Source organism: Culicoides brevitarsis, chromosome 1, assembly GCF_036172545.1.
Source record: "Culicoides brevitarsis isolate CSIRO-B50_1 chromosome 1, AGI_CSIRO_Cbre_v1, whole genome shotgun sequence".
Classification (NCBI taxonomy): Eukaryota; Metazoa; Arthropoda; class Insecta; order Diptera; family Ceratopogonidae; genus Culicoides; species Culicoides brevitarsis.
Window position 1 is genome coordinate 23,476,187 of NC_087085.1, and position 24,541 is coordinate 23,500,727.

At 29.8% G+C, this 24,541-nt stretch overlaps 2 protein-coding genes across 8 annotated transcripts; one reads left to right on the top strand and one right to left on the bottom strand.

The window, feature by feature from the left end:
• Positions 1 to 324: 324 nt before the first annotated feature.
• Positions 325 to 24,081, top strand: LOC134835298 (C2 domain-containing protein 5). Of its 7 annotated transcripts, none has more exons than XM_063850172.1 (16): positions 325 to 419; positions 483 to 655; positions 713 to 1,008; positions 6,771 to 7,039; positions 7,105 to 7,183; positions 8,761 to 8,924; positions 10,345 to 10,494; positions 10,745 to 10,798; positions 12,924 to 13,038; positions 13,099 to 13,413; positions 13,674 to 14,502; positions 14,560 to 14,808; positions 14,867 to 15,034; positions 15,121 to 15,225; positions 15,288 to 15,382; positions 23,719 to 24,081. In XM_063850172.1, exons 1-15 carry the CDS (start codon positions 416 to 418, stop codon positions 15,357 to 15,359), a joined length of 3,042 nt encoding a protein of 1,013 aa, XP_063706242.1. In that variant the 5' UTR covers positions 325 to 415; the 3' UTR covers positions 15,360 to 15,382; positions 23,719 to 24,081. The 7 variants fall into 7 exon arrangements, with proteins under 7 accessions (XP_063706242.1, XP_063706248.1, XP_063706271.1 ...); XM_063850178.1 differs by having other exon boundaries at positions 23,840 to 24,081; XM_063850201.1 differs by lacking the exon at positions 10,745 to 10,798.
• LOC134837472 (uncharacterized) lies at positions 19,366 to 22,335 on the bottom strand. Its single transcript, XM_063852850.1, has one exon. It carries the CDS (start codon positions 22,333 to 22,335, stop codon positions 19,366 to 19,368), a length of 2,970 nt encoding a protein of 989 aa, XP_063708920.1.
• Positions 24,082 to 24,541: the final 460 nt, after the last annotated feature.

Below are 24,541 nucleotides of genomic sequence, written 5' to 3' on the forward strand. Positions count from 1 at the left end.
AAGTGTTTTTATTTTGTTAAACCCCAGTTAGCATTGCACACATTTAAATTGTAACGCAAAACTGAAAAACGCTAATTAAGTAGCTATTATAAATATATACATAGGTATATATTATTTATATAAATCATTATAATAATGATTTGATTCATGAAAACACCTTTTTTTCATAGTTTTTTTTTTAGATATATTCAAGAATATAAAAAGTTATTACATTTTTGTATAAGCAACATTTTTAACAATGCGTATTCGATTGTCCTTTACTCTGTTTTGTGTTTAATAGACAATATTTTGTAAACACATAGTCGCTCTATATTTAATATTTTCATTCTAATAAAGTTATTTACAGAAAATATTGTTTATTTATTCTGACATATGTATTATCCTTATACTTTATTAACGTTTATTAATTGTAAAAATGCCTGGAAAAGTAAAAGTAAAAATTTTGGCTGGTCGAAATTTGCGTTTATTAATTGTAAAAATGCCTGGAAAAGTAAAAGTAAAAATTTTGGCTGGTCGAAATTTGCCAATTATGGATCGTGGATCATTGACTACAGATGCCTATGTAGAAGTAAAATTGGGGAATGTTTGCCACAAAACTGAAGTTGCTAGAAAAACATTAAATCCACAATGGAACTCTGACTGGTATCGTTTTGAAGTAAGGGTTTTTTTCTTTAAACAATAATACACTTTATTTGACTAATGTTTTCAAAAGGTTGATGACGCTGAGTTACAGGATGAGCCACTTCAAATAAGAATAATGGATTATGACACTTATTCTGCAAATGACGTTATTGGGAAGGTGTACTTAAGTTTGAACCCATTGTTATTAACTGGCTCGCTTGAACATAACGTAAAAAAGAACGCTAAAGGAACAGTTATGTCCGGATGGCTTCCAGTGTTTGATACTCTTCAAGGAATTAGAGGAGAAATTAATTTGATCGTCAAAGTAGACCTGTTTTCAGATGTTAACAAATTTCGGCAGTCTAGCTGTGGAGTCAACTTTTTTTGGTTAGTGCTCTCCATTTTTTATTATGCTTTTCATTTGAAAAGTCAAAAATAATAATAATTTCAAGCGATTAGAAAGATATATGTTCATATCTTTAGCATTAATTCCTATGGGTCTTTTAACGAGGAATCACGGAAAATCACAACTTTGCCAAATCGAAAAAACTTTCCATCTAGAGTATAAAAAAATAAGAAACTGTTGTTGTTGCGAAATTTTCTGGCAGTGGATTTTCCGAGTTTTTCTTCAGAAACCGTTTTTAGAAACCTGTAAAGTAAAATGTATGAAAAGCGGGACATTTTTGGGTTTCTCGGAGTAATGGTTCGTTTCCGATTATATATTTCATGGAGAAAAATGATCTACTCGACATGACAACGAATTCCAGTGAAAAATTTTTTTTCGAAAAAATTGGATCTGAATTTATGAAAATTGTCAGATTTTCACATGACCAAAAACGTCAAAATTTGATTGTCAATTTTTTTTTTATTTTTTTTTCACTAGGATTGTTTGTCGTCTTGATTACATCATTTTTCTCCAAGAAACATATGATTACAAATGAAATGTTGTGTCAGGGAACCCAAAAATGTGAATTTTAAGTCCCATTTTGCAAATTTGGTTTTTGAAGAAAAACTTTGGAAAATTAACCGTTACAGAGTTTCGCTACAACAAAAGTTTCCTAATTTTTCATGCTCTAGATGCAAAATATCTTAGATTTGGCGAAGTTGTGATTTTCCTCGATTCCTTGTGAAATAACCCTTATATTAATATTAGTATTAACTGCATATTTTCTTACAATTTTAGGCTTTAAGGCTTTTAAGCAATAATATTGAAGGGCGAAAAGAATTTGAAAAGCTTTTTTTGATTCTCAAGCTATAAAAAGCAAATAAAACAATTTTTTACAGAAAAAGTTCTTATCTAATCACTTAAGCTGCAAACCAAATACTTTTTTATATTAAATTGATATCAAATTGATATGAAATAGATATGAAATATATATAAAATAGATATTATTTTTTTTTTAGAAAGTTTCAAACAAATTTAATTAAAAATCATGAATTTTGACATACTTTATCATGACTTAGTTAAAACAAAGTGTTAAATGTCCTTTTGAGTGTAATTTTTGCATTTTACAGGATTTTACATCTATTTCATATCTATTTTATATCTATTTCATATCTATTTCATATGAATTTCATATCAATTTCATATCTAATTAGGGTGGTATCAGTACCTACCGTGATCGTTAGGAATTTCAACTTTGAACGTTAATAACTTTTGAACCGTACATGGTAGAAAAAAATGGTTTTCAGATATGAAATCAACGCAGTGTTAACTATTGATTTCATTTTAAAAACTTTACATTTTAATGGAAAATTTCGGAAAAATTTGAAATTTTCAAAAAAATGTCATATTTACCACCTACCGTGATTTTTTGAACTCGCAATTTTGATGACATAAACTAACAAATCAGGTAATTTTATGTCACAGTTATGGAGATTAGATCTTAAACTAATCGTACAAATAAAAAAACCTGAAAAAATATAACGAGAAAACATTTTTTTTGTTAAAGTTAAAAATCACGGTGGTGGTAGGTTCACGGTAGGTACTGATACCACCCTAATATTAATTTAACATGAAAAAGTATTTGGTTTGCAGCTTTAAGGATAGTTTTGAGAAATTTTCTAGGAGATCCGGGAAAAGCTATAAATTGATAAAAACTTTAAATTTTGAACATTTTATACCGTTTTATTTTGATGTATGACATATTTAGTAAATTTGAAAGACATTTGATATATCTTAATGAACTTTGAGGATGCTAAATTTTGAATTTGCTCAAAGCACTTGTGTTCTCAATAACCAATATATTTATTCATATAAATTCACAAAAAATCATTTAAAATTTTTACATTTTCTTATAAAATTCTCATACATTGAGTAAGTCGTTCAAAACGTGATTTGGGACATGTTCTTGGCGACTATACAAACGCTATATATATGGAAAATTTCTGTAGTATACAATGCTTTTATATAGTATCTCCAAAATAGTATAGCAAAAATATAGCAAAACACCCTTTAAAATATGCTTAGTAAATTATTAAAATTTTGGATTTATAAAGTGGCTAATTTTTGGTTTCTATATACATGGATAATAACATTTTTACTAATATCAATTTATTTTTAGGGCAAAATTAGCTACAAACAAAGACCGTTATGTAGAGATTGCTAAGAGAAATTAAAAATCTCTTCTCTTAACAAAAATTGAAGTCAAAACTCGTTATTTTAACATTCTTTGTTTCAAAATCTTATTTTTGAAAATTTTTAAGGCCGCTCCAAATGAAAATCAAAAATAAAGTCCGATGCCCCATTTTAAAAGTCAAAAATCCAATGGGGCAAAAATTCATCAAAATTGATCGTTTTTTGGTATATTTTCATAATTTTTCAAGACATTGTCAAAAAAATTTATAAAAAAATTTTCAAGTATTTTAATTTTTGTATTGAAAATCATATTATAACTTGAATTTCCTTGTCTGAAAATATTTTTCATAAAATTACTGAATTTTTTTTTCAAATTTTTTTGACAGTTTTTTTTTATGAAAATTTAATTTTTCAATTTTTAACTTAAAATGATCTAAAATCAATTTTTAATTTAAAAAATTTCAAAAAATATTATTAAAAATCAACAAAGATTTTGATCATCGATCAAAAATTGCTAAAATTCTGTCATTTTGTATGAAAATAAGTATTTCAAAATTTTTTTGAATTATTATTAATTTATTATTATTATTTTATTTTCAAAAATTTTGGACTTTATTTTTGATTTTCATTTGGAGCGGCCTAACTGAAAATTTTTAAAATTTTAACTAATTTTGTATTGACTTTTGATTTATTTATTCCTTGCTTTTGATCGTAATTGTCCTAATTGAACATGTCCCAAATCACGTTTTGGCCAAATTGTGCTCTTATTTTTGCAAACAAATATATTTTATGTTATATTGCATAAATTTAGAAACTTTGGAAAATAATGCAAAAATTAGTATCATTTATTATATCGTTCATTTACATATCGATATTATATAGATACTAGTGGGTCAAAAATATAGTAAAAATATGGGACGTTTGTATAGTGTTTGTATAGATATAATATAGTGTTTATATTGCAAAAATATTTAAATATTTTAGCTATATTTTTAACTCCAAACGACTTACCGGGAATAAGCAAAAAATTTTATAAAAATATCATTGCTAAAATTTTTGCAAAGATTTGTAAAGATTTGCAAATGTTTACAAATCCTTACAATAAATATTTGCAAATATTTGCAAATCTCAATTTTTGAATGGCTCTCCTGAACGCTACGGAAGCAGTATTGAGCTCAAACCAGCAAATCTCAAGAGAGCTCGGCAAGATCTTTCTAATGATATATGACATTGCCTACATCACATGTGCAAATGCTGAGATTTGCGGGGTCAAACGTTCGAGATTTGCAAATATTTGCAAAGTTTTGAAAATATTTATAATAATAATATTCTTTGCAGACTTATTTTAATAAAATTTTTTGCTCATTTGATACAGAATGAAGATTTATGGGCAAATTTGTAAAAATTTTCAAAATTTTGTCAAGTTAAATAGGATTTACAATTGTAAAATCATGTAAATCCTTGTAAATCATGTAAAAAAGATAAAAAAAAAGTTAAAAACAAATTAACAATGTTTTCAACTATAAAATCGAATGTGTTACATATTGTTTGAAAGAGAAGACCATGCTAAATCTAACAATTCAAAATTTAATATGATCCGAGCTCAATTAGAGACAATTGATGTTTAAACAACTCTTAAAATTTCTATCAGTTTTTGTTAAATGACATAAAACATCATAAAGTTCATAAAAATGTGAAAAGTGTTGAAATTTTGTCAATTTATAGCTTTTCCCGTACCTCCCTGTTGAGAAAAACGATAAATCGCACCTATTTATGAATACCTATTTCAAATTTTATAACTCAAATTGATTAAACTAAAGAGAAAATTCGAAAAATATTGGTTTTGAGGATCATTAGTAAAATTTCGACTTTTTTACAAATTGGCCCAGAAAAATATAAAAAATGTTGATATTTAAATTAACTTAATAAATGAGAATTCCACGAATTTAAATTTGCTCAAAACCGAAACCAGGCACTTTCAAAAATTCATAGAAATTGGCGAACATCGGAATTTTTTAAATTAAATTTTTTTAAATTTTTTATAGATCCTTTATATTCTGTCAGTATCGGGTATATTAGTCACTTCGTACACGTCTCACGCCTTTCCCTTAATATATAGAAGGTTCATTCCTTCTACAGGTCGTGCTTTTTTGCTTCATTTAGGTCCCATTTGTGGAATCGAGGCATGATCCCAATGCAAAAAAAATTTTCCCCATATAAGAGTTCGAAATTATAACGAAAAAAAAACGGAAAATTCAAATTTAAACCGAATCCCAGTGCAAATTTCAAAAATCTAATGATGCAGAAATGTTTGTCTCGTCGAGACGCACAACATTGCCATACATCACTTTTGTCCTGCGGTTCTCTAAAATGGACCTCCCATACAAATGACACCTCTTATTATAGATCCTTTATATTCTGTCAGTATCGGGTATATTAGTCACTTCGTACACGTCTCACGCCTTTCCCTTAATATATAGAAGGTTCATTCCTTCTACAGGTCGTGCTTTTTTGCTTCATTTAGGTCCCATTTGTGGAATCGAGGCATGATCCCAATGCAAAAAAAAATTTCCCCATATAAGAGTTCTAAATTATAACGAAAAAAAAAACGGAAAATTCAAATTTAAACCGAATCCCAGTGCAAATTTCAAAAATCTAATGATGCAGAAATGTTTGTCTCGTCGAGACGCACAACATTGCCATACATCACTTTTGTCCTGCGGTTCTCTAAAATGGACCTCCCATACAAATGACACCTCTTAACCCAAGGCGGTCACTACAATGCATTTTCTGTGGGTCATTTTTTAGTGTTTAGAAATGTTATGATTACTACTTCTGTACAACACTAAAAAGTAATAAATAAAAAAAAATATATTATTTAAAAAAATATATATTAAAAAAATATATTTAAAAAATATATATTAAAAAAACATATTAAAAACTAATGATAACAGAAGTTTACAACTTCAAAAATAAATAATTTATATTCGTCAAAATAAAAAAATAGCAAAAAAAAGCGAACTAAAAAGGAATAAACAAGAGCCTTGTGGTAACAAAGTCGGAAAAATTGCCAAGTAAATAAAGTTACAAAATTTTTGAGAACAAAAACTTGAATATAAAGGATTTATTTCAGAATAAATATTAATACTGACGAAGACTGAAATAAATAATTTATATTCAAGTTATAGTTCTCAAAAATTTGTAACTTTATTTACTTGGCAATTTTTTCGACTTTGTTACCACAAGGCTCTTGTTTATTCCTTTTTAGTTCGCTTTTTTTTGCTATTTTTTTATTTTGACGAATATAAATGATCTATTTTTGAAGTTGTAAACTTCTTTTATCATTAGTTTTTAATATGTTTTTTTAATATATATTTTTTAAATATATTTTTTAGGTAAACCGCTAATATCGAGCATAACAATAGTTAGAGCAAAATTGTCCCACAGTAAATCAAATTAAGATTCCAAGCTACAAAATGGTATTCAATTTTTTTGAATATTTTTAGAATTGTATGATTTCAAAATTTTCTGTTTAAATTTATCCAATCTTTCCCTGTCTAATTTATTTCAGTTCATCTTGCACACCCGTTGGATATAGTTTACAAGTAATACATGGATTTGTGGAAGAGCTCATAGTAAATGATGATCCAGAATATCAATGGATAGACAAAATTCGTACACCAAGAGCTTCAAATGAAGCAAGACAGGCTGCATTTTTAAAATTGTCCGGTCAAGTTCAACGGAAAATAGGCTTAAAAGCAATAGAAATGGGAGCAAATTCTGTTATTGCTTACAAATTAAGTTTTGACTTAGAAAACGATATTGGCGTGGTGGCTAGAGGTAACCAAAGTAATTTTACTAAAATATGTAAAATAATATGAATTTCATTCTTTCAAAATAATGAGGAACTGGCACCGCAGTTACAATTAAAAAAATTCAAGAATATAGTCAAATCTTTCATGCTGATAACACATTACCGGAAGAGTAAGTATTACAAAAACTTTTGAGTTAAATATATCATAAAATGGGAACAAGCATCTTTATTATTTTATTTTTATTTACTAAGGCCGCTCCAAATTTGTTTCTATGTTTTTCCCATTTCGAAAGCCCAAAATCCAATGAAGTAAAATAAAAAAAAAAATAAAAATGTCATCAAAATTGACCATTTTTTAGCCTTTTTCCATATTTTTTCAAAATATTTTCAATTTTTAAGAATTTTTCTATTGAAAAACGAAATTTAACATAAAATTTGTGCTCTAAAAACATTTTCAAAAAAATTAATTTTCAAAATTTTTGGACAGTTATTTTTATGAAATTTGTTTGTTTAAATTTTTAACTTTTTAATTTTAAATCATCAAATCTTAATGTAAATACCACAAAAACTATTAAAATATTCATTAAGGGCCCAAATTTGATAAAATTTTGTTTTTTTGTATGAAATAGTATTTCAAAACTTTTTTTTATTTTGCCCCCTCCCCCATTTTGAACAAAAATCTTTTGGGACAAAAACATCGAAAAAAATTTGGAACGGCCTTATTTTAAAAAGTTAAAAATGTCATCAAAAGATTTTTAAAAGATTTAACAAAAATTATACAGTGAAAAATTTTGAGTTTATTTTAAAATATGATAAACAAGGAAAATAAACCTGAAAATGTTCAAAGTAGGGGGAAGTCGGACTACAATATAAATTGATTTTTCGTGAATCAAAAAATGTTGTTCTAAGAAAGTTGCAGTTTTTTACGTAATTTAAAGACACAAAAAATTTTATTCCGTATTTCGTTCCTCAAAGTAAATTTTTGTGAAGTAATAAAGATAGTTAAAACTTCAATATAAAGTATGAATAATATTAAATGTCATTATAGATTGTTAGTATAAAGTCTGTTTCACAAATTCACCACAAAAACATTTTAAACATAATCAAGCATCTTTAGATATTCTTTATTTCAAACTCTGATTTGGGATTCATAACATACATGGCACAGCATAGCATAATTTTTTTAAATACTATTTTCAATAAAAATTTATGCGAAAAGTAGGCTTAGATACCAAAAACAGGGCTAAAACCCATTTTTTACTCATACTCTTATGGATAATAAGTCTTTGCTATAAAATGAGCTTATGGAAAATGATGTGAGGAAAAAATATCATGAAAAAGTCTGCTAAGAATCGTAGATCGAGAAAATAACTCTTATATGCATAACTATTGTTTACGGTTGTGTCATAGGGATTTATGAATGCAAAAATATTTATAAAATCATAATTTATTTACATTTTGTTTGTTTTTCCCCTAACCTTTACCGAAAATCCAAAGAAGGAATAATGGAATGATGATAATGGGTATTTAGCTATACCCTCCTACCCTTATTTTTTTTTCGAATTTTGCTTTGACAAGGATTGTTTGTCGTCTCGTGTATATCAGTTTTCTCCTTTTTTGGTCAGAGAGTTTATGATCAAGTTTTTTTATTCATCAACAACGAAAAACCAGTACTCTTGCATAAATAACAGTGTTATGTATGTATGTATATTCCGAATTAATGTATCTTTCTTTTTTTTTCATGTAGAATTGAACTGCAATCTACTCCATTTCGACAAAGGACAGAATCGATCAATGCAAGATTACACCAGATTTCTTCAACATCATCCACTAATACCGGAAGAGAAACTCCAAATTTAATAACACATCATAGAAGATCATCAGATTCTGATTTGAGTATTACGCCAAAAGGTGAGAAAATTGATTGTAAACATACATTTTTACCGCATTTAGAAGAAAAAAATGATAACTGCCAAAAAATGGTAGTGGAATCCAGATTTTCGTACTCCTCATTTCACACAATTTAACATTTTTGTTGCACCAATGGGAACTATTTTGCACTATGGGAACTATTTTGCACTATGGGAACTATTTTGCACTATGGGAACTATTTTGCACCAATGGGAACTATTTTGCACCAATGGGAACTATTTTGCACCAATGGGAACTATTTTGCACTATGGGAACTATTTTGCACCAATGGGAACTATTTTGCACCAATGGGAACTATTTTGCACTATGGGAACTATTTTGCACCAATGGGAACTATTTTGCACTCTTGGGAACTATTTTGCACCAATGGGATTTTGCACCAATGGGAACTATTTTCTATGGGTTTTGCACTATGGGAACTATTTTGCACAAGAACTATTTTGCACCAATGGGAACTATTTTGCACCAATGGGAACTATTTTGCACCAATGGGAACTATTTTGCACTATGGGAACTATTTTGCACCAATGGGAACTATTTTGCACTATGGGAACTATTTTGCACCAATGGGAACTATTTTGCACCAATGGGACCTATTTTGCACCAATGGGAACTATTTTACCAATGACAAACTATTTTGCACTATGGGAAATTTTGCACCAATGGGAATAAAAACACTCTTGGGAACTATTTTGCACTATTGGAAACAAAAAAAAATTTTGGGGCACAGGTGACACACACACACACACACACACACACGGACGACAAGTCGAGTTTAATACCGCATTTTTTCTTCGAAATGCGGTAAAAAATGATAACTGCCAAAAAATGGTAGTGGAATCACAAGAAATGTAGGAGTGTAATGGTATGAATCTTAGCTTTGCAGCCTGATTTAACTCTGTTCAAAAGATTATTTTAACAGAGGCAAGCATTTTCTAAATTCTTAAACGCTCCAAATTTCTAAAAATCATTATATATAAAAAAAATTATTTGTGATATTTCAAATTTTTCTACTTTTAGGTCGTAGGATGAAAATTAAAAATGAAGTCTCCATTTGAAAATGCCCCTTTTTAAAAGTCAAAAATCCAATGGGGTTTACAGTTACAGTTTTGTATTTTGTTTGTTGTGTGTTTTCATGATTTTTCAAAAAAAAAAAATTAAAACATTTTCAATTTTCAACATCAAAAATATTATTTAACGCTCAAAAATTGTTAAAATTTTGTCTTTTTTATGAAAATAGTATCTTTATTTAATTTATATAAACTTCTTTTTTAATTTGCCATCCCCCCTTTATTTTAAAAAATTTTGGACTTTATTTTTAATTCTCATTTGGAGCGGTCTTAATAAAATAAATAATATCAAATTTCATATAAATAAAATGTCTGTTATATTTACTTAGGTAATTCATTGAATTCTGGAGATAAGTTAAACTCTGCAATACCTAAGAATCCTGTTTCAAGGCCAACGGTGATACAGGATAACTTAGATATGCTTGAATATCCTTTTTTAACAATGAGCAAATTCCCACCCAATTTCATTCTACATTTGGGTGAGTACATTCTACATATATATAAATTTATGTTCTTCTTATTTATTTTTTTTTTTTTGATATTTTAAAGCTTTTTATTGTCTAAAAGAGCTTTAAAAAACACACAAAACTTGTCTAATTTCAACTGTTCCTATTTTAAATCCTTATAATATAATGTTAAACATATACATATAAATCTAGATACATATTTTATTTTTCAATTAAATACAAGAATTTGATTAAATACTAATGTGATTTAATATGATATAAGGTGCTACTGTAGCTGCTAGATCGGTGAAACTTTTGGAAAGAATACCAAACCCTGGTAAGATTATTTTTGTAGTATTCAGAGTAAGAACTTGAAAAACAAAAACTTCGTAGAAGATTTAAAATCAAATAATTTCATCAAGAATAGAAAAAAATTGCTAAAAGTATAAAAAATATAATTATAGAAATTTTTTGTTTTATGTAATTTATAGACCCCTTTCAGCTCAAAATATACTAAAAATAACAAAAAATACCCGAAAATTGACAAAAAAAGACCCAAAAATTGACAAAAAAGATCTGAAAATTGACAATTTTTTATTTAAGACACATTTTGTTAAAAAAAAAATATTTTGTTTTTTATTAAACTTAAAACTTTGGAATAGTGAAAGCAAAAATTAATTTAATGTGAATAATCAACGTTTTACATTCAAAAATGCTAATTTACTAATTCAATAATATTTATTTTTTTTTTCAAAACATAAAGTGAAATAATTAAATTAAAAAAAATATCTGAAAAGAAAATCTAAAAATAAAATAAAATCTCTTAACTCATTTGGGACCACTTTGAAAAAACATTGACATTTTTTAATGATATTTGGTATAGTTAGTTAGGCCACAAAAAATACTGCATCGAAAAATTTTTGGTAGCTGGTGAGTCAAATTTAAAATCCATGTAAAAACAAGGTTTTTGTTCATGAAAGTGTCAAAAGTATCTAATTACACATATAAAACATAAAACTTTTGAAACTTTTGAAATTTATTTTTTTAGACTTTCGTTTTAAAATTTCGATTTATCAACTCATGGATATCAGTTGATGAGCTATTGAGTGTCCCATCTGTACCAAAACTGACTTTCTGCTCAATTTAGAGTGTTTTATTGTATTTTCATCAGTTTTTTGATTGAAATCAGGTTCAGTGACTTTCGAGGTAAAAATTTTTTAAGGTGTTGTGTTTCTTTGCCAATTTTTATGAAATTTTTCCTTTTATGTCTTCTCAAAACATCAATCAAAAAAGTTCATCTCAATATTTTTTTTGCACTTCTTAGTTCTTTTTCATTAGTTTAGCCAAAAAACATCATAACAAACCTTCATTTGTGGAACTATTATAATTTTATTACTATCTATGAACGGACATTCGGTTTACGCAACATCAATGTTTGCGAGCATAATTAAGTAGGTAAAAGAGCAAATCTTGCAGAATTTTCGCATGTTTCGCAAATTTTTAGTAATCCATTAGGGATATAATTTAGCACTAAATCTGATGTGTTAGATGTCCACCGACCTAAATTTTTACGAAAATCCAAGGAGGGAATAATGGAATAATGATAATGGTTTTGAAATATTTTTACCTTCAAAACATACGAAAAATGACAAAAAATCATCAAAAATTGGTTGAAATCTATAAATTTTGTTATATTTTGCAATTTTTGAAAGGGTTAGACTAATTTTCACAGAAAAAATTAAAAAATTTATAATTTGGAATTTGCCAAAAAATTTTAAATTTCAAAAAAGTCGTTAAAATTTTTTTTAAAATTTCGTTTAAAAATTTAAAAAAATTTTTTTGTTTTGAAAATTGTCTTAATGTTAAAATAAAATATTTGAAATGTCTTTAAAGCACACAATTGAATATTAAAACTCTTTAAAAATAGTGAAAAAGGTGGAAAAATCATTAAAATCATTGTTTTCCATTATTTATTACTCCCACCTCCTTACTATTAAGGTTCAAAATAATGTGAAATTGTACTTGCCTTATTATATTTTGTGTTATAACTGATAAAAAATACGTTTTCTAAAAAATACTAAATTTTAGAAAATCTAAAATCGCGCTGCATGCATATGTCGACATATTTGCATGTCGACCTGCATGGTTTTTTCCATGCAGCATACCGAACACTATCAATGGCTCAAAGTAGTGTTGCGTAAACGCGACGGTGGCCCCAAATGGGTTGAAGATTCAATAAAATTAAAGTTTATCAAGGTTGAACAAAATAGTAAAGATTAATAGAGTTCAAAAAAGTCTAATATATATTTTTTAGAAAAGTTCAATGTAGTTCAATTAAGTACATAAAATTATAGAAAGGGTTTTAAGGATTAAGCGGTTTAAGATTTTAAACCTTGTAATGTATATTTAAAACGCTTATAAATGATAAAAAAACATATTTATTACTAAATCATATGAATCAGATGAACCAGAGACTCGTGATTCTTGGTGGAAAGAATTAAGAATGGAAATTAGGTCTCATGCACGAGCCATAGGATGCAATATTGTGTTGGGTTACTGTGAAACGACCACAATCACGTAAAATATTTTTGGTTTTGTTTGGTTTATTTAAATTTTGAAATATTTGATAAATTTTAGGGATGACGTTTGTGTATTAAATGCTACTGGTACAGCTGCTATTGTAAATTTTAATAATGTGGATGAATCTTTCGTGGAGAACCTCGTGACTTCAAAGAAAGATGGAAGCTCAATTGAAAAACGAGAAACTATCGCTGAAAAAGATTTCAGCGATTCTGAAATAGATATCAACACAAAGGAAGAACATATAATGAATCCTAATATAGCTTTATCTCCGGGAATTGCTGTTCATCATCAATGTTCAATATGTCATGTTCCGTATACACTTAACTCTGTACCATTGAAAACTAATCTGAGTAAATGTACAATTTGCAAGTATGTTATAAACCGAAGAAAACAATTCTTATACGTAGAGATTGCAAAAGCTCTAGGTATATTTTCAAACTAAATAGATACTAGTTTAGTTAGTTTAGTTCCTACTAAAAATTTTCAAAATAATTATATCCAAAACATTTTTGAAAGTTTTATCACTCGTTTTTTTTTTCAACATTTTAATCTAATTCTAATTGCAATCTCTAATATTATTTTCTAAAGTTTAACTTGAAATAAACTTGAATATTTTCCATCCTTTTTAGACGAGGTAAAGTTCCGGATGTTATGCTAGCAACAATCGAGATTCCAGAATCTATACCAGTTACTGGGAGAGCTTGTTTAATTCAAGCTCATGTTTGTCGTTATAAACGAGATTTGAAATCAGAAGTGAATGCGAAAGAAATATCAGATGGACTCCCATTTTTAGAGTATGAATTGCACCGACAGTTAATTTGCAAATTAAAAGTTAAAGGAATGAATGCTATTTTTGGCTTAAAAGTTTCTCTTGCTGTGGGGGAGAGATTAATTGCTATGGTTGCAACAGGAACCGCAGTTTTCTTATCATGCTTACCAGTACCAAAAGTACCAAAAATCATAGCAGGGAACTCCTGGACTGATTCTGCAAAGTTAGATGAATTACAAAAAACTGTACAAGAAACACAAGAGCGCAATAAACATATCTTCCAAACCAAAATTTATACTGAAAGCGAATCTAAGTTAAATATTGACGAGGCAGATAATGATGATGTTAAAGTATTAGTTGATTTGACACTTGGAAACAAAGACTCTTGCATATTAGAAGTAGATGACATACAAGATCTAGCATTAGTTTCCTTAATAATGGAATGTAACCCGCCTGATGGGATTCACGTTGTCAATACGGACTACATCCCTGGTTTACAGGAATTAGAAGCAGCAAAACATTTACAAATGTTTTCGCAAGTATGGCGTGCAAAAATACCAAGTAATCAACTAAATAGTGGATTCTCAAAGCACTTCCAAAAATTACTGCAAACAATATATTTTAAATTACGCACAATGATACCATGTATTATCGTTGGACTTAAATTTCTTATAGAACTACCAGAAGCGGTAAGTATTTCAAGTCAACGTACAACATTATCAAACTACAACACATATTTGTTACAGGATGAAATACAAATACTAGTAACAGGAATGGCTTACAACTTTTATGACTCATGTAAATCTAAATATAAGAAACGAGTTGTTCCTCATTCGATAAGTAAAGATGGAGTACGCAGATTAGATGATGATTTAATATTCAATTTAGAAGAAGATATAGATGAGAATGAACAACAACCAAATGTGGTTCATACAGGATCTATTCGCCTTCGAAAAACATCTCCAGTAAAAACAAAGAGCAAAATTGCACGACATGTAAGCAAAACAAAAAGATTTAGATAGATATTGTAGCAATTAAAATATTTATATTTAGTTTCCATTGAAAGAGCGTTATGGTGTTGATATAACTCCCTTAGCAACATTACCGGGCCTACAGGTTGAAAAATATTTGGGAAATTTAAATTTTTTTTTCATAAGAGAGAGCACTTCAATTCGAGAAAGTGGTGGCATAAGTGGTTTTGTTCACAGCTTTATAACTGAGGTAAATACAACTCAAATATATTCAATTCTATATCATTCATGGTATATTTTCATTCTTATTTGTGTTAATAAATAAATAATAAACAGATTCTTGCAATAGTTCGAGCACATGTATCTTGCCTTGGAGGTAATGGGATTGTATCATTTTACATGACAGAGCTAATGCTACTTGACAATCAAAACAAAAACCAAGTATGTTGTATTTTTATACAGGGTAAAATTTCAGTAATATTTTTTTAACTTGAATTTCATAGGGTCAATGTTTAATAAGTGTAGGAGGAGATGTTGTTTTTGTATCCGATATATTAGAAGAACCAAAGTTATAAATAAAAAGTGCGAAACAAATAATGTTAGTTGTTTGTTTAAATTTTATTAAAAAAAAAAAATAGGTGAATCACTACACTAAAAAGTTTTGCTAGCTTTTGTCATTTAATTTTTTTTTAGTAATAAAAAAAAGATTTGAGTGACAGGGTACCTATTACTTAGTATTAAGGTTAGAGTACTTTTTAAAAACAATCCTATACGGCAGGCTTGTATGATTTAAATCAAAGATTTGAAATTCAAATCAAAAATCAAATCATGATTTGAGTTTTTCGATGCATCAAATCAAATCAAAAAAGATTTGATTTGCAAATCAATCAAAAATTTTTCAAAACTAAAATTTTTTTGATTTAATTTGATTTGAAAATTGATTTAAATCAAAAAAATTTCAAAAAATTTTCAAAACTGAAATTTTTTGATTTGATTTGAAATAATTTTGATTTAAATCAATTTTCAAATCAAATCAAATCAAAAAAATTTCAGTTTTATAATGTTAGTTGTTTGTTTAAATTTTATTAAAAAAAAAATAGGTGAATCACTACACTAAAAAGTTTTGCTAGCTTTTGTCATTTAATTTTTTTTTAGTAATAAAAAAAAGATTTGAGTGACAGGGTACCTATTACTTAGTATTAAGGTTAGAGTACTTTTTAAAAACAATCCTATACGGCAGGCTTGTATGATTTAAATCAAAGATTTGAAATTCAAATCAAAAATCAAATCATGATTTGAGTTTTTCGATGCATCAAATCAAATCAAAAAAGATTTGATTTACAAATCAATCAAAAATTTTTCAAAACTGAAATTTTTTTGATTTGATTTGATTTAAAAATTGATTTAAATCAAAATTAAATCAAATCAAATCAAAAAAATTTCAAAAAATTTTCAAAACTGAAATTTTTTGATTTGATTTGAAATAATTTTGATTTAAATCAATTTTCAAATCAAATCAAATCAAAAAATTTCAGTTTTGAAAAATTTTTGATTGATTTGCAAATCAAATCAAAAATCAAATCAAAAATCAAATCAAAAAAAAAATATATTAAAAAAATATATTTGAAAAAAATATATTAAAAAAACATATTTATTAAAAAATATTTTAAAAAACATATTAAAAAAACTGATTATAAAAGAAGTTTACAACTTCAAAAATAGATCATTTATATTCGTCAAAATAAAAAATAGCAAAAAAAGCGAACTAAAAAGGAATAAACAAGAGCCTTGTCGTAACAAAGTCGAAAAAATTGCCAAGTAAATAAAGTTACAAAATTTTTGAGAACAACAACTTGAATATAAAGGATTTATTTCAGAATAAATATTAATAATGACGTAGACTGAAATAAATCCTTTATATTCAAGTTGTTGTTCTCAAATATTTTGTAACTTTATTTACTTGGCAATTTTTTCGACTTTGTTACGACAAGGCTCTTGTTTATTCCTTTTTAGTTCGCTTTTTTTGCTATTTTTTATTTTGACGAATATAAATGATCTATTTTTGAAGTTGTAAACTTCTTTTATAATCAGTTTTTTTAATATGTTTTTTAAAATATTTTTTAATAAATATGTTTTTTTAATATATTTTTTTCAAATATATTTTTTTAATATATTTTTTTTTTAATTTTTTTTATATTTTTTTTAAATGTATTTTTTAAATATATTTTTTTAATATTTATTTTTTAAATATATTTTTTTTATTTATTACTTTTTAGTGTTGTACAGAAGTAGTTTTTAACATTTTTTTAATTATAAAATCTCTAAAAACTAAAAAATGACCTACAGAAAATTCATTGTAGTGACCGCCTTGGGTTAAGAGGTGTCATTTGTATGGGAGGTCCATTTTAGAGAACCGTAGGGTAAAAGTGATGTATGGCAATGTTGTGCGTCTCGACGAGACAAACATTTCTGCATCATTAGATTTTTGAAATTTGCACTGGGATTCGGTTTAAATTTGAATTTTTCGTTTATTTTTCGTTATGATTTCGAACTCTTATATGGGGAAAATTTTTTCTGCATTGGGATCATGGCTTGATTCCACAAATGGGACCTAAATGAAGCAAAATAAGCACGACCTGTAGAAGGAATGAACCTTCTATCTATTAAGGGAAAGGCGTGAGAGAGGTACGAAACGACTGACAAACCCCTCATTGACTAAATATAAAGGATCTATAATAAGAGGTGTCATTTGTATGGGAGGTCCATTTTAGAGAACCGTAGGGTAAAAGTGATGTATGGCAATGTTGTGCGTCTCGACGAGACACATTTCAAATCATTTTTTTGAAATTTGCACTGGGATTTTGTTTAAATTTAATTTTTCGTTTACAAGAACTGCTTATATGGGGAAAAGTTACTAAATATATGAATTAAAAAAATATATATTAAAAAAAAATATATAAAAAAAAATATATATTAAAAAAAAATATATTAAAAAATTTATTAAAAAAATAAAAAAAACATATATTAAAAAAACATATTAAAAAAAACTGATGATAAAAGAAGTTTTCAACTTCAAAAATAGATCATTTATATTCGTCAAGATAAAAAAAGCGAACTAAAAAGGAATAAACAAGAGCTTTGTGGTAACAAAGTCGGAAAAATTGTCAGGTAAATAAAGTTACAAAATTTTTGACAACAAAAACTTGAATATAAAGGATTTATTTCAGTGTAATGTCACTCTCAATAATTATTCTGAAATAAATCCTTTATATTCAAGTTTTTGTTGTCAAAAATTTTTTAACTTTATTTACTTGACAATTTTTACGACTTTGTTACCACAAAGCTCTTGTTTATTCCTTTTTAGGTTCTATTTTTTTATCTTGACGAATATAAATGATCTATTTTTGAAGTTGAAAACTTCTTTTATCATCAGTTTTTTTAATATGTTTTTTTAATATATGTTTTTTTAATAAATTTTATAAATAAATAAATAATATAAATAATATAAATAAATTTTATTTTTTTAATATTTTTTTTAATATATTTTTTTAATTTTTTTTAAATATATTTTTTTTATTTATTACTTTTTAGTGTTGTACAGAAGTAGTTTTTAACATTTATTTAATTATAAAATCTCTAAACACTAAAAAATGACCCACAGAAAATTCATTGTAGTGACCGCCTTGGGTTAAGAGGTGTCATTTGTATGGGAGGTCCTTTTTAGAGAACCCCAGGACAAAAGTGATGTATGGCAATGTTGTGCGTCTCGACGAGACAAACATTTCTGCATCATTAGATTTTTGAAATTTGCACTGGGATTTGGTTTAAATTTGAATTTTCCGTTAATTTTCCGTTATAATTTCGAACTCTTCTTCTTCTTCCTTGCTTTATTTTTTTTGAATTCGAACTATTGAGGTTTTGAAGAAAAATATAGCATTTCCAAACCTCTCAAAAAAATGGGCGATGACAGTTGAATATTTCAAAATGACCGTTAAATTTGAGTATATGAGAAAGTTGGTTTATATTATAGGGTTTATGGGACTGATATGAGAGAGTCCTCAAAAATATCATGAGGAGTACGAAAATGAGAACCTTGTAGAGTCATGAGGAGTATAAAAAAATGAAAGTTATATCTTTTTATGGGGAAATAAACTATCTGTCAAGTGAGAAGTACAAAAATGATTTTTTCTCAATTTCATACTCCTCATGATTTCTGTACTCTACGCTTGACGGTGATATACTTTACAAAATTTAGGAAGATTCTCAATCAAAAATACCCAAATTTCACATTTTCGTACTCCTCATGACTCTATGAACTTCACATTTTCTTTTTCCTCATAAGTACTGTACCTCAAGTCATCAGTCCCATAGACCCCTGTAGTAATAACAAGCTTACTCATTTACAGACATCTCATCTGTTCCATTTTCGAACTGTCATCGCCGATTATTTCGTCGCCGATTTGAATGGGCGCCGATGTTGCATTTAGAATCGGCGATACAATACTTGAATTAAAAAATTCTCATTTTTTGTCAAAAAATTTAACAATGAGGTCAGCAAAATTAAACATAAAATTTCAAAAATTAGGAAGGAAATTGAGTGTTTTGTGTTGTGTGGGATCGTAATCGTCTTCTGTATGCTTGGCGGTCTTCTATTTCAGCATCTGTGATTCCATGCAATCGTTGAAATCTGTTCATTTGCCCCAGCCAGCTCTCTTTCGGTCGTCCTCTTCTCGGTATTCTTGGAATGTCCTTTGTCATCATCTCAACAACAACATGATCATCGGATCGTCTTTTCACGTGACCATACCACCTATGCCGTTTCATATCTACTGCTTCTCCAATTGTTTCCTTGACTTTGAGACTTCCCCTTATGTATTTGCTCTGGATTTTATCCAGGAGGGTCACACCAGCAGACATGCGAAGCATTTTATTTTCGGCAGAAGTTAGTTTTTGTTTGTGTTTGGCGGTCATGGTCCAGCATTCTGTGCCGTAAGTGAGTGCAGGGCGTACAACAGTCGTGTAGAGCCGACCTTTTAGCTTTGGTGGCATTTTCTTGTCACAGAAAACCGAAGAGTTCTGTTGCCACTTCATCCAACCTGTTGATATTCGATGGTTAAGGTCTGCGTCGCACGATCCGTCGTTTTCCACCATTGATCCGAGATATTTGAAATGATCAATTTTCTTCAGGAGACAGCCATCCAAGAAAATGTCTGGTGTTCCTGAATCTGGATCGGAGAATGGGCAGGGCATATATTCAGTTTTTTGGCGACTGATTTTCAAGCCATTGCTTTCAAGTGCTTGCTTCCATTTATCCAACGTTGTTTGCAATGATGAAGCATCATCAGATGCAAGGACGATATCGTCTGCAAACAACATTGAAAGCACCAAGTCGCTCATAAGGCCCGCTGTCAGATAGTTCATGACGATGTTGAAGAGCAATGGACTGCACACACTACCTTGGTGTACACCGACTCCAATCGGAAACTCTTTTGAAGTTCCTGCAGTACATCTGATTGAAGTCGTTGCATCTTGGTACATGTCCATCACTCCTCTCACGTAGATCTCCATCACTCCATGTGCTCGTAAAGCATTCCAGATGAGGTCTCGAGGCACGCGATCAAAAGCCTTCTCCAAATCAATAAAAACAAAATGCAAGTCTTTCTGTGCGTCGCGGTATTTCTCCATGAGAATTCTCAAGGCTTGAGTGGCATCTGTTGTTGATTTGCCTCCAACGAAACCGCACTGATTCTTGTGCAAAGACACTTGTGCTCTGATCCTTGAGTCAAAGACTCTTTCATAGATCTTCATTGTGTGTGACATAAGCTTGATGCCACGATAGTTGGAGCAGTTTCGAGCGTCACCTTTGTTCTTAAAGAAAGGGAGAAGATAGCTTCGGCGGAAGTCATCAGGCATTTTGTCACCGAAAAGGATTTTGTTGAACAAGATTTGGAGGAATTTGTAGCCAAGCTGACCACTTTTCTTCCAAAATTCGGATGGAATACTATCTGGACCAACTGCTTTGTTGCGTTTCATCTTCTTAACTGCAATTTCAACCTCCTCTATGGTGATTTCTTGTACTGGTCCACACACAGAGTTTTCAGTTGGCCTTGCAGTTCGTGGAAATTCTTCGTTCAAGAGATGTTGCATGAACGCTTTCCATCTGTCACAGATGTCCTCATCCTTCGTCAACAGCTTTCCATTTCCATCTTGAATGTATTTTGGAGCGACTATACCTTTTGACTGATTTCTTCTCATTGCAGCGATCTTGTAGATCCTATTCGAGCCATCGGATGACTCAAGATTCTCGTACAGGTCTTGTTTTGCTGCTGCTTGTGCTATTGCTACTGCCTTCGCCGATGCTTTCTTCGCGAGCTTGTATTCGTTGTGAAGTGCCTTTTTCTCTTCTGTGAGGTTTGAGTCGCATAAGGTCCATTTTTTGAAGGCGATTTTCTTTTCTTTGATGGCTTTCTTTGTTTCCTCAGTCCACCACCATGACTCCTTCTTGATATTTAAAGGACCTTTTGAAACTCCGAGATGTTTTGTTGCGTTGATGATGCACATCTTTTTGAATGCACGCCAGAGTTCATTTGCTGTGAGTTCATCAGAAGTATCGATGCAATCTTGCAGCCATTCTTGTGTTTCGTTCATGAACAAAGTGCCATTTTCCTTATCCAGGTTGATCCATTTGATCTTCTCAACCGGTTTTGGTTTTGGAACAGGAAAGTTTTTCAATAGCTCAATGTCCATTACTAAAAGACGATGCTGCGACACAACTGATTCTCCCAGAATGACCTTGCAATCTTTCGCCATTTTCCTCATCTCGTTACTGCACAGAAGATAGTCTATTTGCGTGTTTCTGCCTCCACTGCTGTAGGTGACAAGGTGCTTCTCATGTTTCTTGAACATGGTGTTCATGAGTGTCAACCCATAAGATTTGGCAAAATCGAGCAATTCTTCTCCTTCATCATTCATTGCTCCATAGCCGTATCCCCCGTGACACTCTTCGAAGCCAAAATTTGTCTCTCCTACGTGGCCGTTCATGTCTGCTCCTATCACAACAAGTTCTTCAGGAGGAATTTGTTGCATAAGCATTTCAAAGTCACTCCAGAATGAAACTTTGTCAGACACGTCTCGACCTGTTTGTGGGGCATAAGCGCAAATGATGTTCCAGACCTTATCTTGCACTACCAACTTCACTGCCATCAAACGATCACTCACTTTATCGATGTTGATGATGTTGTTGAGGTATTTGCGAGATATTATGATTCCGACGCCGTTTGTTTGATTATTGATGCCATGGTAGAACAACTTGTAATCCTTTGTCTTCAAATCAAGGAACCTCGATTTGTTTCCCAAGTTGCCCCATTTCGTTTCTTGAACGCACATGACATCAATACGCCTCTTCTTCATCAGATGTTCCAATTCGAGGCTTCGTCTCGTCATACTTCCCACATTCAGCGTTGCAATTCGTATCCGTTGTCCGTTAACGCGCGTTATATCCGGTTGCCGTATATTCAGTCCTGTTTTCTTCTTTCTTTTTGTCATTTCCATGTTTTTGTGGGCTTTCTTTACCGACTGCCAGCCGCGAAAAGTCAATTCGGTTTTTCTTTTCTACCGCCGACGACCGTAACAGACGCGGAAACCATCATTCTTTTGGTGATGTGGTACCAAAGAGTGTGTTGAAGTTCTCACGGGGTCACCTCTTGATGTTGTTTATTCTTCCCCATATGTGATTTCATGTCACTTCGTCACGTGAAGGATACCCGTTTTGTCATCAGAGTGAACATACTTAGCAAGCTAAGTCGCATCATCACTCTATATGGGAGAGGCTAGGCTTATTTTAGAGTGGCGGCCCTCCTCGCCACTGTCACTTCCCTCTTATCAGACCTGTGAGATTTACAGGAGAACAAGGTCGCCAATTCCTTGAACTGCTCACATCCTAGAGAAGAAGCCGCTCTTTGTCCGCGACTGCTTATTTGTATATTCGCAGCTAACCCAATCCGGGCCTTCCCACTATCCGCAACCTGTGGACGCGTCCGATACCAGTTGAGCTCTGGTTCCCTCGCCAAAAGCAAGGATCGGAAATTTCGAACTCTTATATGGGGAAAATTTTTTGTGCATTGGGATCATGCCTCGATTCCACAAATGGGACCTAAATGAAGCAAAATAAGCACGACCTGTAGAACAAATTTTCCTTCTATCTATTATAGGAAAGCCGTAAAATCGGTTCTAACAGACTAACAGAAGCCTCATTGACTGAATATAAAGGATCTATAATAAGAGGTGTCATTTGTATGGGAGGTCCATTTTAGAGAACCCCAGGACAAAAGTGATGTATGGCAATGTTGTGCGTCTCGACAAGACAAACATTTCTGCATCATTAGATTTTTGAAATTTGCACTGGGATTTGGTTCAAATTTGAATTTTCCGTTAATTTTCCGTTATAATTTCGAACTCTTATATGGGGAAAATTTTTTGTGCATTGGGATCATGCCTCGATTCCACAAATGGGACCTAAATGAAGCAAAATAAGCACGACCTGTAGAACAAATTTTTCTTCTATCTATTATAGGAAAGCCGTAAAATCGGTTCCAACAGACTAACAGAAGCCTCATTGACTGAATATAAAGGATCTATAATAAGAGGTGTCATTTGTATGGGAGGTCCATTTTAGAGAACCCCAGGACAAAAGTGATGTATGGCAATGTTGTGCGTCTCGACAAGACAAACATTTCTGCATCATTAGATTTTTGAAATTTGCACTGGGATTTGGTTTAAATTTGAATTTTCCGTTAATTTTCCGTTATAATTTCGAACTCTTATATGGGGAAAATTTTTTGTGCATTGGGATCATGCCTCGATTCCACAAATGGGACCTAAATGAAGCAAAATAAGCACGACCTGTAGAACAAATTTTCCTTCTATCTATTATAGGAAAGCCGTAAAATCGGTTCCAACAGACTAACAGAAGCCTCATTGACTGAATATAAAGGATCTATAAAAAAGCAGTGTTAAGTCAGTCAACTTTTTATTAATTTTTCTTAATACCCATTAGTTTTTTGAATAAGAAAATTCTTGATACATCATGAACTTCAACTTTAACATGAACTAACGTTTACCAAAACGTAAAAATACATGATCAACATCTGTCCGCTTGCCAGTATTGACTGCAGCTAAATCTTCACCACGGTACATGAGAGCTAAAAATATATGTTAGTAATTTAATATTTGATTAGTTAACATCTATTGACAAATAAAATGAATTAATTGAAAGATAAATAAATAATAAACAAAGTTACCATATTAAGAGTTCTTATGAAATATAAAATCTTTTATACCTCTAAATCATTTGATTGTTGATCATTTAAAATTTTTCGAAACATACCTTGGGCTTCATTTTCGATATAAGCATTAAGAGCAGAAGATAAATTGTTCGAATTTTTTAAAGCCAAACAAACTTTTCGTATATGTGGTGGCATTTCTTCTACAACACCTGGATCACAAAGAGAATTTGGAAATGATGTTCCATTAACTGTAATTGTTGAAATAGTTGCTAAGACCAAAACAATGAAAAAAGCTTTAAACTTGTAAAACGCCTAAAATAAAAAAATACATATTAATAAGGTTGACTATGTTCTGATATTTCTTATTCTCGTTTTCGATTATAATCGATCCAAAATCGTTTACCAAACAAAGATTGGAAGATAATACGCAAAAACAATATAATAAGTCTCACAAGGCTCTTTTTTATTTCATT